Genomic DNA, 12,982 nt, shown 5'->3' on the forward strand with positions numbered 1-12,982 from the left:
TTCCCCATCCTTAGAAATTCCCAGGCAGTCTGTAAGGAACAGTTGTGGGTAATAAATCAAACGAGCAAAGCAGAGAGCTGGGATTGTGAGCGTGACAAGGCTGCTGGCCATCGACTCCCTGCCCATGAGCTGCAGGGTCTCTGAGGGCTTTGTGGGTCTCAGCTTGGATGTGGTCCCTGTGCTTGGGGTGACCTCACTCAGAGTCCTGGTGCTGGATGCTGCCCAAGGTGGGCACCTTGGCTGTCCTGGGGTCACTCAGCCCAGCCGTGCTCAGCAGCAGTGTCCAGAGCAGACCACAAGAACCACCTAAGAGGAATCTTGTGCAAGACACAAAAGCACTGGGATTAGTTATTCCAATAGAAAGTGTAGGGAGGGGGATGGATTTCAAGGTCTGGGTCATTCTTGATGGGATCAACCCAGAGCATTCATCCAGGCGCCCACTAGCATGGAGAAGCAACAAGCAGCCTGTGAGGATTTGGTGGGACCCCATCTTCAAGTTGCAGCAGCTGCTTTGGCCATCACTCCTGGGTGTTTCTGTCCCTCCCTCCTTCCCATAACCCAAGGATGAAGAGGATACAGCAGCATGGCTGGGGAGAAGAGCTGCATCCCATCCCACCCCTCAGTCATGTCTGGTCCTGACACCTTCTAGCAGCGTGTTCCAGGACCATGGATGTGCCTCTGACCATGGTGCACTCCCTGGCTGAGCTTTCCCCACCTTTTTCCTGCCACTTGCTCATCCAGCTGGGCATTGTGCTGCGGAGAGGGGCAGCTCTGCTGTGGCCACAGAGCTTACAGAAAGAAGGTGCTGTTCCTCAGGACCTAACTGTTGGTTAGGAACCTTTCCAGAGCAGGATACTTCATTTTGGGTGAATCTAAAGTGTGGTCCCTTCAGTGCTGACAATGTAATGTAATGGGGGATGCTGCATCCCCATCCCCAGTGCAGGGAGGTTCTCCATGGAGTCCTCCCCTCCCTGTGCCTCAGGTACAGGGAGGAACCCTCCAGCAGTGCTGTGGGTTCCCTGCCACATTTGCCTGCTGAGGGCAGTCTCTAGGAATAGAGCCTTAGGAGGGTAAAGGTCTGTGGAGGCAAAACTTGTGTTGCCAAATGTGCTTGGCTGGAGAGAGGCAAATTTACCTCCTCCAGAGCCCCTCTGCATCTCTTCTGCAGAAGCATAACCCATCCATGCCTCAGTTTCCCCTCTCTGCTGAAAGGTGATGCTTGTCCCTCATTGCAGCTCTACCTGCTTTGATGCACTTTCAGTCTGTGCAGAGGCTTGTGTGGACTTGGTGGACTTGTCAGTGGTAGGTTCATGGTTGAACTCAAGGAGCTTAGAGGTCTTTCCAGCCTAAATGGTTCTCTGAGTCTGTGCAAGGTGTTAAAAAGCAGAGAATGTCAATTTTTGCTCCTCTGGTTTGTGAGTCCACTGGCTCTGGAGTGGCATCTGGGGCCTCCAGGGTCTCACATCCAGTTTTCAAGTCCCTGGTCCTGGCCATGCTGGGCTTGGGGCTTTGCTTGGTAATGCACTTGGAGACCTCTTGTGCAGCCACCTCCACTCTATCTGGGCATCACTGTCCCTCCAGGCATAGTGGGGGTTTCAGTGGGGTGGAGAAAATGGGGAAGCAAACTGTGAACCTGCAGAGGTTGGATTTGATCCCTGGATCTCATGCTGTCACCGAGAGCTGCTGAGTGTCCAGTTCTGCAGGAATGAGACATCTCTTCACAGCAGCCATCACCACAGCTGGACATCAGAGGTGGCCCTGCAGTGTGACCTGCCAGGTCTTCCCTCATCTCTTTTTTCACCCATTTTGCTGAACACATGACTCTACTCACAGCAGTGCTGGGGAACAGCTAAATGAGCTCCTGGTTGGTTCTAACTCCCTTCCATTTCCTCAGGCTTTCATGGAGGCTACAGCCCTGAGCGGATGGAAGCCGTGAGTCCCGTGAGCTCGCCCAGCCTGTCCCATGAGAAAGGGGCCAAGCTGCTGCAGGACACAGAGAAGGGGCATGGGGAGCATGACCTGAGGCAGAAGCAGCAAGGTGAGAACAGGGGCTGCCATGGGAGAGCCCAGGCTGGCTGTGCTCCAGTGCTGGGATGGCATTTGAAGAAGGGAACACAGATGTCATCTCATTCCTGCTCTCTTGTTGGTGCCCTCCAGGCTCGCTGAAGGCCTCGGCTCCTGAAGCCGCCCACCTGCAGCACCTGCGGCAGCCCGACGGCCCCCAGTGCCAGCCCCTGCAGTCCAGCCAGAGCATCAAGGGCATGAACCAGAGGGTGGTGACGCTGGCCCAGCACATCAGTGTAACTAACTAACCTCATTCACCTCCATCACTTTCCTGCTGGGGCTCCAGGGAGGAGGGAAGAGCTCAGTGAAACGTGTCTGGTGGGGATGGGCTGGGAGTGACGCTGGAGAACCCAACCCCTCTAGCTGGGGGCTGGAGAGCAGGGGGCAGCACGAGTGTTCAGCCCAGGTGTTTGTGTCCCCAGGAAGCCCATCACAAAAGCTGGTGCACACAGGAGGCAGAAGTTCCACCTGCAGAGACAAATCAGCCTGTTTCCCTCCTGCTCACCCTCTTAGCTGGGCCCAGCAAGGCCAAGGTCGAAACCAGCTCCATTTCTGACTCTGGTTTCTTCTGCAGGAGGTCATCACACAGGACTACACGCGCCATCACCCTCAGCAGCTCAACTCCCACATCCAGGCCCCGGTGTACTCGTTCCCCGGCGCGGCGTGCCCGGTGCTGGACCTGCGCCGCACCCCCAGCGAGGCCTACCTGCAGCAGCAGGAGCACACGGCGGCCTCGCGCATCTCCCCGCAGAATGAAGGGGGAAAAAGGTGAGCTCAGAGGCCACCCCGGGCTGCCACAGGTGGGCTTGTGCCAGTCTGAGCTCAGGTGGCTCAGGGAAAGTCGGGTGGGTGCCCTTGGCTTCCTGGCACCGCAGTGAGGGGTTGCACGGGGCAGGTTGGAGTTTGGCATTGCTCTCCCAGGTTTGGTGCTGTGGGGATTCTCTGTTTACACAGCCCAACTCCTTTCTCATCTGGGCGTCTTTCCCCTGGGGTGGTGCCTTTGCCATCCCTGTTGTCCTAGAGATGCTCTTTAGACACCCCTAGAGTCCATGCATAATTCCCTTCCCGATCTGGCCAGTGCCACAGCATGGTTTGGGTGGGAAGGGATCTCTTGAGATCATCCAGCCCAACAGTGACCTCTTGAGCAGGTTGTGCTGAGTCGTGGCTGGTTGGGTTCAGAATATCTCCACTGTTGGAGAAAGCATCTCTCTATAGCCAACCTGTTCCCAGCATTTCAGCATTCTTGAAGGAAAAAAGGGTTTCCTTGTGTTGGGATGGAATTTCATGTGCTTTGTTTTTGCCTGTTGCCTCTTGTCCTGTCACTGTTCTCAGTACCTGAACACAGATGATTCCAAAAAACCTGAAGCAACATGTTTTCCATCAGTTCAAAGTTAATTTTATCTTAGTCTTTCACAGTGAATCAGAAGTTTATTAGACACAGGTGCCCTGACAACTGCAGTTGTTCATTTCAGGCACCACCTGTATTCGTTTTAAAGTCACTTTCAAATTCCCTTGCTGCTACAAGGCAGGTCTGATTTTTGTTGTATGAAATTAAACAATGGGTCTGTCTCCCACCCAAACACCCACCCAGATGTATCTAGGAATGAGTGCTGCCTTGTCAGTAAATGGGATTGTTCTTCCCAGCTCTGCCTGGTCCTAGAGTTGGCTTTATAACGTGAAGGAAAAGAGCCCAGCCCTGACCACCCAGTGATGAAAAAACTGGGGAAAAAAGAGAAACCACAGAAAGAACAAAGACGTAAATTCCCAGAACTGGCCGTGAGGAATTCCTCACAGACTTGAGCCTGGCTGTCTCCCAGGCCCTGGCCACGGGCAGGCATCAAGGGCCAGTTGTGATCCTCTCCAAGCTGCCCCAGCTCCAGGCCCCCTCCTGCAGCCACCCAGCTCCTGTGTGGCCCTGACAAGGAGCACAGGAGGTTCTGCCTCTGCTGTGGTCACAAATACAGAGAGTCAAAAGCAGTGTCTCCTAAAGGTTAATGTCACAGCCCTCCTCAGGGATCCAAGTGTCCCTGCCACCAGCAGGTCCCTCCTGGGCTGCTGTGTTCAGGGTGGCTCAGCTGTCCCACTTCCAGACCCCGGGCTTGGCTCAGCCCAGCTCTCTCTGCCCAAAGCACGCTCTCCCTTGGCCCGTATGAAAAGCACCAGGGATCCTTCTCCCCCTCCCAAGCCTGAGCTGCTGCACAGGGCCAGGGGCTGTCACAGTGAACCGATGGCATCTCTGCCCAGGTCCCCAGAGCAGGGCAAGGCGGCCGGGGACAGCTGTATCGAGCCCGTGTCTCCACCAGACGGCGTGGGAGAAGCGGAACACGCCAAGAGCGCCCCGTACCCCGTCCTGTTCCGTGAGGGAGAGCCCATGGACCAGAGGTATGGCCTGGGGGCAGCTGGGGATGGGGATGGCCCCACACATGGCCTGGCTGGGGCTGCTTTCCTTGCTGCCCAAAGCTGTGTCCCATCCCAGGGGGCTGCATTTGTCACAGCTCTTCAGTACCACGGGGTGCACTTATCGTTGGGATAGGGAGAGAGGTTGGAGATGCTGAGTGTCCCAGGAGCTCCCAGCCTGATCCTGAGCAGTTCCACTGAGGGAAGAGGCTCTTTAGGTATGTTGGAGAGATTTCCAAGGCTTCTTTGCTCTGCAGGATGGGGTCCAAGTCCCCAGGAAACAACACTCAGCGTCCAGCTTTCTTCAGCAAGCTGACGGAAAGCAACTCTGCCATGGTGAAGTCCAAGAAGCAGGAGATCATCAAGAAGCTCAGCACGACCAACAAAAACGAGACGGAGTACAGTAAGAACCTGTGGGGAGGCGAATGCAGGGCACCAGGGGAGGAAAGGCCTCGAGGACACATGAGGCAGAGGAGATTTGGGAATGGGTGCTGCTGTGTTAAAGGGCTGGGAGCTCCCAGACAACTCCATCTACACTGAAGAATCAGACCAAATGGTCCTTGGGGTCCATCTCAGAATCCAACTCAGAATATTCTGTGATTCTATGAAGTACAAGGTCCAAATGTTTCCTAGAATGCTCTGTGCTGGTGCCAGCAGTGACTGTGTGTATCTGGAGAGGCAATGGGAGACTTCCCAGCCCGCTCTCTGTGCTCTGAGGCTGTCAATCCCACCCGCACCAGATAACCTCAGTAGGAAAGAAATAATGAGCTGAGCATGGAGGACACTTAAGAGCAATTGATATTTTAATGACTGGCCAGCTAAGCTGAATCCTTCCTCCTTGAGATGCATCTCCCCCCAGCCTTACTTTAAGCCCTACATCAATATTGGTGCAGCTCTGTAAAACTAACCAGGCTGGCTCAGATTAGAAATTCAGCCCGTTCATTCATTAACCGCTAATAGAGTAGATAGGATCATAATTTAATTTAGCCCAGCATTATACAGTCAATACTAATTCAATTTGAGTCCATCTTACAACAGCTGCATCGGATAAGAGGGACCGAGCTGTCTCGTCTCCTGGATGATGTTACCATGAGCCAACAGTATTGTTATGCCCCTTTGGGGACATGTGGCTAACCCCCTGACCTTCCACACTTTCCCTTATCAAGAAAAAATATATAGAAATTGGATATGCCTCTTATTTGATGAGAATTTCTGTTATTCTAAGGAAAGCAATATCCAAGTCAAACAGCTCAGCTAAGAGGGAAAATATTGATTTAACATTTCTTCTCCCCGTCCTTGCCCTCTCCGCTGCCCAGACCTGCTCCATGGATAAGGGGGCATTGAGCCTTTGAAAATCCCATAGGCAGAAGAGAGGGTTTGGCTTCATGGAGCTTGTAGTCCCAAGGGCAGGAGGGAGGAAGGGAGGGAGGCCAGCACTGAGCACAAAGACATTGCCCTGGCTTTCAGGGCTCTGCTTTTCTGCCCTTTCCCACCTGGCGAAGATGCCCACTGTGGATCTCCCAAAGGCACTGGGAGTTATTCCTGGTCCCAGCCAGCACCCACAGTCCCACCCCTGTGCCTGGGGGAGCTGGGCTGCTGTCAAGAGTGCTGTGACAGAGAGATGGGAGTCTTGTCATGGCTGCCACGGCTGGTCCTCCCAGCCACTAACCTGCACATGCTGCTCTCTGTACTGAAGAGCTTCTTTGTTTTTCTCCAGATGTGGGGCAGCCTGGGACAGAGATTTTCAACATGCCAGCGATTACCGGAGCAGGTAACTCCCCACGTACCTGTACCTCCTTTCCCACAGGGCTTACAGCTATGGAGAGCAGGAGGCTCACTAGACTTAAGCATCTTCTTTGTTCTGTTTTCCCTTAAAACCGAGTGTAACAGTTTCTGGGAGGCAGAAGCCTCAGGACACACAGTAACTCCCTGCTGTTGGGTTGGAGAAAGGGCAGTGTAATTCCTTGGACAGCCTGGCAGAGTTTGAGAAGAGGTTAAAGGTCAAGGAAGGGTTGACCATCTGATGCCAGATTTCTGTTAAATTCTGTTGAATGCCATCAGAGGGTTAAACCATCGTAGCAAGATGGACCTCACACCTGGAGAGAGCACCCTGCTCTTGGTGGGACGTTTTGGTCACCTGTGGGTGGGTGGGAGGGCAGTGGTGGAGTGAGAGGGTGGGCAGTGGGGTGTCTGTCACTGTGGGCTGGGCAAGATGCAGGAGCCAGTTGCAAAAGCAAACTGGGGCAAGAGCAGCACCCTGTGCTGGGCAAAGTGGCAATGTTGAGGACCAAAAGGGAGATGAGGGGTGCTGGGGCAGGAGGAGGTGTTTCCTGGGAGCTGGAGGAGTGCTCAGGCCCACGACCAGCCCAAGGGGGAATGACAGCATGAAGCTGGCTCAGTGTTGCCTCCTGCAACATGTCCGGGTGGGCTCACGAATAAAGTGAATCCCCACTGAGGAATACTAATTGCTAATTAATTGATTAAGGATTAATGCTCTCCTACAGCAGGAATGCCTTCAGGTTGTTAGTTTTAAGTAGGTGAACAGCAGGTTTCCCACAGCCAAGGGCAGGAGACGTGTGGGAAGGGGTTTGGTACCATGGGAGGGCGGTGGCATAGGACTGCTTTCCAGTGGAAATGAGTTTGGAAGAAGTGAGCTGGCATCAGCTTCTGGGGTGAGCAGGTGCAGCCAGGTAGGACCTGAGGGGCCCTGGCAAACAAGATTTGAGGGTGAGTTTTGGCTAGAGGGGACCAGCAAAGACCCTGCCTGTTTTTACAGCAAGACAAATGTTCAAGGTTTACGGGAACCATCCCTTTCCATGCAGAGGGGCAGGGATCCCAGAAGGAACACCCCAGGATGGGCTCAGCTGGGGGGGCCTGGCAGTTTCATGTCTGTATTTTGCCCTTGCTTGTTCCCTGTACCTGCCACCCTGGGAATGACGGTGGCGTGGCTGAGCCTCTGGTCCCTGTGCGGTGCTGCTCCATAACTGCATGGCTTGAGACTCACAACCACGCGGACACTTTGCCTCTGCATCCTGTCCCGCAGCCTCGGCTCAGCCCGGGGGCGCTGGGCCCCGTGGGAACCCGGCCTGGGGACAAACGGGGGTGGGGGCAGCGGGCAGGGGGCTTGCAGAGAGCGCGAGGAGGGACAGCAGGACGGAGGGACAGCAGGACACTCCCCTCTCCCGATGTAGCCCGACCCCCCAGCTCTGGGGGCTGCCTGCATCCTGTCACCCCAGGGCCAAATCCAGGCATGTCTTTATCATCAAGTGTCCTTGTGGGGTACTCCTTCTTCATTCCCTGATTTCCTTTATGGGAAACCAAATGGCTTCCTAATTCCTGGCACACTGATTTTTGCTGTGTGTGCATATGAACCCCACATCCAAAGGACTTTCCTCCTGCCCCCATGCCGAGCCTGGCTGGCTTGGGAGCACAGCCCCTGCTCCTTGGAGATGCTCCCAGGGGCTCAGTGACAAACCCTTGTCCCCAGCCCCTGGCCCCGGGGAACCTTCCCAAAACCCAGATCCCAGAGCGAGTCCCATCCGTCCCCCCGCCGAGCCCCGGGGCGGGATGGAGCGGGAGGAGGAGGAGGAGGACGGGTGCATCGCAGCGCTTTAAAGAACAAGATGACAAAGTTTGTTGCTTTGCGAGAATGTGCTGACTGTTTGTTTCTTCCCTTCTCCCTTGTCTCCTTTCTCCCCCTTTCCCCGTCCCCCCCATCTTTCTTCTCATTTGGCTCCCCCCCATCTCCCGTCCCCTCTCTCCTCCTCTCCCGTATCTCCCAGGGCTAATCAGTTGTAGGAACCAGTCGGTCCAAGAGAATTCCAGTACCAACATGGGGTTGGAGGCAATAATTAGGAAAGCCCTAATGGGTAAATATGACGAGCAGTGGGAAGAGCGCTCACCTCTCAGTGCCAATGCTTTTAACTCTCTGAATGCCAGTGCAAGCCTGCCCGCTGCTATGCCCATAACTCCTGCTGATGGACGAAACGAGGACGTGCGCTCCTTGCCAGGTCTGCAGCCCTCTCCACCTTCACTCTCTCTGTGTTATTAATTTTCAGCCCTTTTAGCTCCCCGTTTACAGGGGGATTTATTCCTCCCCTCCCCATTTTTGTTCATTTTGGTTTTCTTTTCTCCCCTCCCTCCCCCAGCTTTGAGCTTTGTGGATCTGCTGATTAATCCTGTTTGATGTTAATTTAATAGTCTCCAAAGGTGCTGTTGCTTTCTCTAAACCACTGACTTGCTCCTTTCCCTATTTGTTGGTTTTTAATATCTCCTTTTCCTATATTTTTTTTTTACACAATGGAGAAGTTTATTGGGGTGGAAAACCCCCTCACCCAAAAAATCAAAGGCATAGACTTAAAATAGCCAGCCCCAACCGTCTGTAAACCCCCAGTGGGATCGCTGCTGCCAAAACAGGGGAAGGTGCTGAGAAGGGCTGGTGTGGAGGACACAGGGCAGGGTGGCATTTCCCTCCCCACTCCAGTCTCTAGGGGTGTGAATCCAGCCTGGGATGGGAGGATGGGATCTGGGAGCACCTGGAGCGAGAGGGAGATTGTAAAGGAGCTAAAAGTGATGCCTGGGGGATGATAGGAGAGCTGTGGGTGAGCTGCCCCATGGGCCCTGCTGGGGCTTGTAGAGGCCCATGGCAGGGTTTCCTCAGCTTTGGGGAGATATGAGCAGAGATGAGAGGGTGGTTGCACAAATCCCCAGTTAAGAAAGTGGGGGAGGAGTGTGCCCAGGAATGGATGGGAGAAGCATTTGTCCCCCACACACAAGAGCAGAGTGCCTCATGCGAGTGCCCTGCACAGAGCATGACACCACTGCCAGGGATCACCCTCGGGAATCCAGGCACAGAGCCCCTGGCTCAGGAGTAGATCCTGGGTGCACACATGCACCTTCCTCCAGGTCAGCTCACACCCCTCAGGGTCACCTAACACCAGGCACTCTAAAGCTTTTTGCAGAAAAGCTTTTCTGGCTCCTGCATGAAACCAGCAGCTTCTTCCAGCCGTGCCTCCCCATGCCTGTGGAGGCTGCCTGCTGCTGGGCAGGCAGGGTGGGATGCAGAGCCCATCCATCCCTCCCCTTTGGGGAGCTCCCCCTGGTTTATCTGGGCTCACCTGCCCGACAGAGAGGCCCTTCTGGCTTCAAACCTTTTAAAAACCGGCTAAACTTCCCCAGGGATTCTGTTATAAGGAGGGCTGAAATACCATCCTGGCCACGTAGACCATGAACAGGGGGAGTGTGGCTGCTGGGGGTCGCTGCCAGCTGCCCGTGCATGTGGGGCAGCACAGGGAGCTGATGGGCTGAGCCACGAGCCTGCTCAGGAGCAGATCCTGCAGAGAAATGGCCAAAGCCACACGGCCTCTGCGGCCTCAGGTCCCTCCACGGGACATCTGGTGGCATCAACCCACAAAGTGGAGCAGCCTGGGGTGGGCAGAACCCTCCTCCAGCTGCTGCGTCCCACCCATCCCATGGCCAGGGCGAGCTTTGCTCCTGCCGTTATTGCAAAGCTCCTCAAAGGGAAGCGCCCCTCACCCCCTCCCCATCCCCGAGTCCTGTCACCACGAGCCGGGTGACGAGCGGGTGCCTCTCTTTGCAGGAGGAGGGGGGAAGCCAAAGATCGCTGCCAGACCCAACAGCCGCAAGGCCAAGTCCCCGGCGCCCGGTCTGTCGGCGGGCGAGCGGCCGCCCTCCGTCTCCTCGGTGCACTCGGAGGGGGACTGCAACCGCAGGACTCCCCTCACCAACCGCGTCTGGGAGGACAGGCCATCGTCTGCAGGTAGGGCTCGATGTCCCCAAGTGCCCCCCTGGCAGGGGGAGCGGGGGAACAGGCACAGTGCTGACTCTGCCTCCTCCTCATCCCGCGCAGGTTCGACGCCGTTCCCCTACAACCCGCTCACCATGCGGCTCCCCAGCGGGGTGGTGACGGCAGCCCCCAGCGCCCCGCTGCCGCAGGGCACCCCCGGCAGCCAGCACCACGCCTGGGACGAGGAGCCCAAGCCCCTGCTCTGCTCCCAGTACGAAACCCTTTCGGACAGTGAATGAGAGGAGCCAGGGGCAGGGAGACGGCGACCAAACCCGGGGCACGGGGAAGCGAGCGGGACACCCGGGGCGAGCGCCCACCACCCCGGCCCCGCCGGCTCTCACGAGCGAAGATGCAGGAGCAGAGCTATTTCATTTTTCCCTTTTCCTTATTTTTTTTTTTCCCCCCTTCCCTCCCAACCAGCCAATTTGGTGGGGATGATGGGTTTGGGGTTGGTTAGTTTGTTTTTTTTCTTTTAAATTTTGTTCGGGTTATTTTTTATTTTTTTTCTTTCTCAACATCTGGAAATTTCTGCATCCTCTTCGGTCTGATAAAGAAAAGAAAAAGCCTTAACGAGACAAAACCCAAGGAACCCATCTTCGATCTTGGCAGCCGTGCTGGGCGGTGAGCCCCGCGCTCCAGAGGGACCGTGAGCGGCCGTGTGTCCGTCCCGGACGCTCCGCTCTGCCGGCACCGTCCCGCGGGATGTTCCTGCGGAGCTGGCAGCGAGCGCTGGGATGCTCCCCCGGACCCGGCCATGGGGATGTGCCTCAAAATTGCAAAACCTTGAGCGGGTTAAAGAAAAGATTAAAGAAAAAAAAAAAATACAAAAAAAAATCAACAACAAAACCACAAAAAAACGGTTGAGAAGTGAAACAGGACGGAACGCCCCGGGTCGGTTCCCTGGCTGATCCGAGGGCTCGGTGCCCGGCATTCCCGTGTCACAAGACGTATCAGCCCCGCGACGACACGCTTCGAACGTGGCTGGGAGGAGAGGGAAGGGGAGGGAGTGAAAAGCTGTTTCTTAAAAAAAAAACAAAAAACAAAAAAACCCCAGAAAAAATCCTGGTCCCTTGGATGGAAGCAATCCCGGGTCACTCGGAGCGGGCAGGGACGTCCCCGGGCTGGCTCACGCGCTGCCCACCGAGGGGCTCGGTTGCTTTAAGTGCATTGTTTTCTGAATGGTGAGAAAAGGCAATTGTAAATTGTATTGGTCTACAGGGTATATTTTTGATACCTTCAGTGAATTATGTCAATATTTTACGCAAGGAAGGACTTAAACAAAACACAGTATTACATGCTGTAAAAGAGGTTCTGTTCTTACGTGCAGGCTTTGATGCATTTGTCCATTGTATGGAAGGGTTTGGAAAAAAAAAAAAAAAAGAAGGTAACAATGATCCATCAAAGTTATCTGGGAGTCAGGAGAATGTATGTACTTAGTTTAAAAACAAAAAAACCAAACAAAAATCTTGCCATGGTTGCAGGGCCCCCCGTTACACACACCTTTGCCGGTTGTAGACGTTGATTCTCCAGAGCCCTCCAAGCTGGCCAGGGCAGGGGCAGAGTGGGCAGGAGGCCAGCGTGGCAGGGAGTTCACAGGAAACTTTAAAAAAAAAAAAAAAAAAAAAAAAAGTTAAAAAAGTTAAAAAAAAGTTTTTATTGTATTTTTGTGATACACACGAATGCTCTACTTTACATTATTTTTTTCATTCCATGATGTTGGCTCATATCTGCAGTTACATGGTTAAAGAACAAAAATATTAGACTTTTTTTCATTCACTTCTGCTTTCTCGCTCTGGGGGGAAAACAAATGGCAAAAAAAAAAGAAAAAAAGAAAAAAAAGAAAAAAAAAAATAAAATGTATTAAATGCTTTGCATTCTATACGCTAGAGGAGCCCCAGCCCAGCCCCACAGCCTCCAGCAGCCCCATGGGCTCAGGCGCCGTCACCTTCCCCACGGATCTTTCTTTTCCCCCTGCAACGTTCCCAGGTTGATTCTGATTTCAAAGCAAGAGAATGATGGTGTTTGTTGTTTGTTTGGGGTTTGTTTTTTTTGGATTTTTTTTTTTTTCCTGTTGGGTTTTATTTTTTGTTTTGGTTTTTTTTTTACAATGTACAGGTTTTTAAATGTTCATCGATGTTTGTGTCTTTTCTGTTGTGCTCTTTTTTTTTGGGTTTTTTTTTTTTTTTTTTTTAAGAAAAAAATCCGAGACAATGCACAAGCGATGTGGAAAGTCTTTGCGTTCCCAGGTTATTGCTGCTGGTGTCTCCGTGGCTCTGAGCTGTACAAACTCACAGAGCTGATGTCTGGGCAAAACGCTATTAAAATGTTGCCGATTTTGCTGGGAAAAAAAAAAAAAAGAATGATCCAAATCTGACCCATCTTCAAAGCCGCCTCCTTAGCTGATTCGGAAAAAATAGCGGAAAAATCCCCGAGCAGAACAAAGAATAAAGTTCCCACTTGGCACAGTAGCAATACTGTGTGCTGCTTGGTGTCTCCACATGTCCAGGAAGGCACTGGCACTGCTGGACGGTGGCTGCAGAGCTGGCAGAGCAGCACCACAGAGCCTGCCCGTGACCCAGCGAGGGCTCCGACGTGGCCAGCGGGGCGAGAGGAGGGCGGTGGAGCTGCTGCTGTCCCCAGCACCAGGGATGGAGGCACTGAGGTGGCACTGAGGTGGCACTGGGGTCTCTCACCAGTGGCACCCTGTGCCAGCTG

At 53.9% G+C, this 12,982-nt stretch overlaps 1 protein-coding gene across 11 annotated transcripts in view; it reads left to right on the forward strand.

Moving 5' to 3' along the window:
* The window catches only part of NCOR2 (nuclear receptor corepressor 2), a 225,921-nt gene extending 213,572 nt beyond the window's left edge, over window positions 1–12,349 (forward strand). For 7 of the 11 annotated variants that reach the window (XM_015644014.3, XM_033518076.1, XM_015644015.2 and 4 more), the window contains 9 exons: window positions 1,895–2,038; window positions 2,158–2,300; window positions 2,639–2,832; window positions 4,309–4,446; window positions 4,719–4,864; window positions 6,179–6,232; window positions 8,244–8,471; window positions 10,061–10,240; window positions 10,331–12,349. In XM_015644014.3, the coding sequence (XP_015499500.1) occupies window positions 1,895–2,038; window positions 2,158–2,300; window positions 2,639–2,832; window positions 4,309–4,446; window positions 4,719–4,864; window positions 6,179–6,232; window positions 8,244–8,471; window positions 10,061–10,240; window positions 10,331–10,506 (1,403 nt within the window). In that variant the 3' untranslated portion in view covers window positions 10,507–12,349. The remainder of the gene's footprint in view (window positions 1–1,894; window positions 2,039–2,157; window positions 2,301–2,638; window positions 2,833–4,308; window positions 4,447–4,718; window positions 4,865–6,178; window positions 6,233–8,243; window positions 8,472–10,060; window positions 10,241–10,330) is intronic. The other 4 variants (XM_015644018.3, XM_015644022.3, XM_015644023.3 and 1 more) reach the window with 2 other exon arrangements.
* Window positions 12,350–12,982: the final 633 nt, after the last annotated feature.

The sequence above is a fragment of the Parus major genome, chromosome 15 (genome assembly GCF_001522545.3).
Source record: "Parus major isolate Abel chromosome 15, Parus_major1.1, whole genome shotgun sequence".
In the NCBI taxonomy this organism is placed as follows: domain Eukaryota; kingdom Metazoa; phylum Chordata; class Aves; order Passeriformes; family Paridae; genus Parus; species Parus major.